The 1,423-nt window shown below is 44.8% G+C and overlaps 1 protein-coding gene across 1 annotated transcript; it reads left to right on the top strand.

Annotated features, from left to right (window-relative positions):
• Positions 1-385: 385 nt before the first annotated feature.
• TEOVI_000525200 (Histone-lysine N-methyltransferase, H3 lysine-76 specific) lies at positions 386-1,213 on the top strand (the record flags this gene model as incomplete). Its single annotated transcript, XM_067221316.1, has 1 exon — positions 386-1,213. The coding sequence occupies one exon, from the start codon at positions 386-388 to the stop codon at positions 1,211-1,213; it is 828 nt and encodes a 275-aa protein (XP_067077417.1).
• Positions 1,214-1,423: the final 210 nt, after the last annotated feature.

The following is a 1,423-nucleotide window of genomic DNA, read 5'->3' as shown; positions in this document are numbered from 1 at the left end:
TTTTTTTTTTACTTTGTCTATTTTTTCGGTAATCCTGGTAGTATAATTCTTTTTTCGTTTGTTGGTGGGGTTTATGCTTATTATTAGGATTCCCATGATTATTTCCTTCGGTCTACTCAAATTTTTTGTTAACATCGATATGTGTTATTATAACTAAGTAGGAAGCGTACGATGATAGTGCTTATGTCTTGTTTGTTTTTCTGTTTTTCTGTTTTTTCTTTCTTATATGTTTAGTGTTTTTTGTGGTATAACGTTGGGAGCGACTCTCTTTCACTCTGCGAATTGTTTTTTTTTGTTTTTTTGATAACGCCGTATAATTCTGATTCCTTCTATTTTCTTTGTTTTGTTTTGTCTTTCTTCGATTTACGGTTCTGAAGTGACACTAATGGATGCACGTGTTCATCGTAGTAAGCGGGGGTGCGGACGGGTTCTGAAGCGCTCTCGTGCATCTTCACCGGAAGTTGTGGCTGAAGTTGGAACCGGTCGGCCGGGTGATCCGTTTGTGTTACCGTTGCGCAGCTCACCGAATGGAAGTGGTTGTCATCACTGCCCAGAGCACTCATGTGATTGTTTATACGTGTCGAAGGAACTTGAAAGGTGCTATTTATCGCTACAAGTGTCTCGACAGGTCACGTGCAAAGGCCGAAGGGAACTTTGCGCCAAATCTGTGCTTCCTCCATTCGTTGCACGGCTGCTGCGTGTGGCAAATGTGACAGCAGATGATACTTTCTACGACTTGGGTTGCGGAAATGGCAGCGTTTTGTTTCATGTTGCATTAGCCACGGGCGCCAGTTGCGTTGGTGTGGAAATCAATGAGCACAACGCCAAGGTGGCGAAAGAGGCGTGGACGCATCTTCGACCTGTATTTGAAAAGCGCCGTGGTCGGAAGTTGGATGTGAGCATTGTTTGCGGGGACTTCTGCAAGGTTCTGAAGCAGGACAACTACTTTTCTTCTTCTTGTGTCGTGTGGATCGCAAATTTACTAATGCCTCGCTTCGTAAATCATTATTTGTCGGAGCGGTTGCGATCCCTACCTATCGGAAGTCGCGTGTTATGCATGGAAGACTTGTATCCGCACTCCCGCTCCGTGGCTGCAGCTCGAGACCCCGACGCATTTGAGAAATTCGAGATGTTCGACTACAGGTGGCAAGAGGATAGCGTTGAGTGGAGCCCAGCAAGTGGGCCATTTTATCTTTACATCAAGCGATCGTGAACCAAAGCGGTGCGTCATTTGTTAGCTAAGGTGGAATGAAAGGGTTGTAATAGTTTGTGAATTGTATTGAGAGACGGAGTAAGTGTACTGAGAGGATTGTACTTGTTTTCTTTCGTTGTTTGCTGTCGGATTTTGGTTTGTTTTTCTGTGTTTCCTCTGGTGGTGTGAGCTTCCGCCTTCTACTACCACGTCGTGCCGTGGAAGAAAGGA

Source organism: Trypanosoma equiperdum (genome assembly GCF_001457755.1).
Source record: "Trypanosoma equiperdum strain OVI genome assembly, contig: ctg_1409, whole genome shotgun sequence".
Taxonomy (NCBI): domain Eukaryota; phylum Euglenozoa; class Kinetoplastea; order Trypanosomatida; family Trypanosomatidae; genus Trypanosoma; species Trypanosoma equiperdum.
Note: the sequence above shows the minus strand (reverse complement) of the source record. Positions and strands in the feature narration are given on the sequence as shown.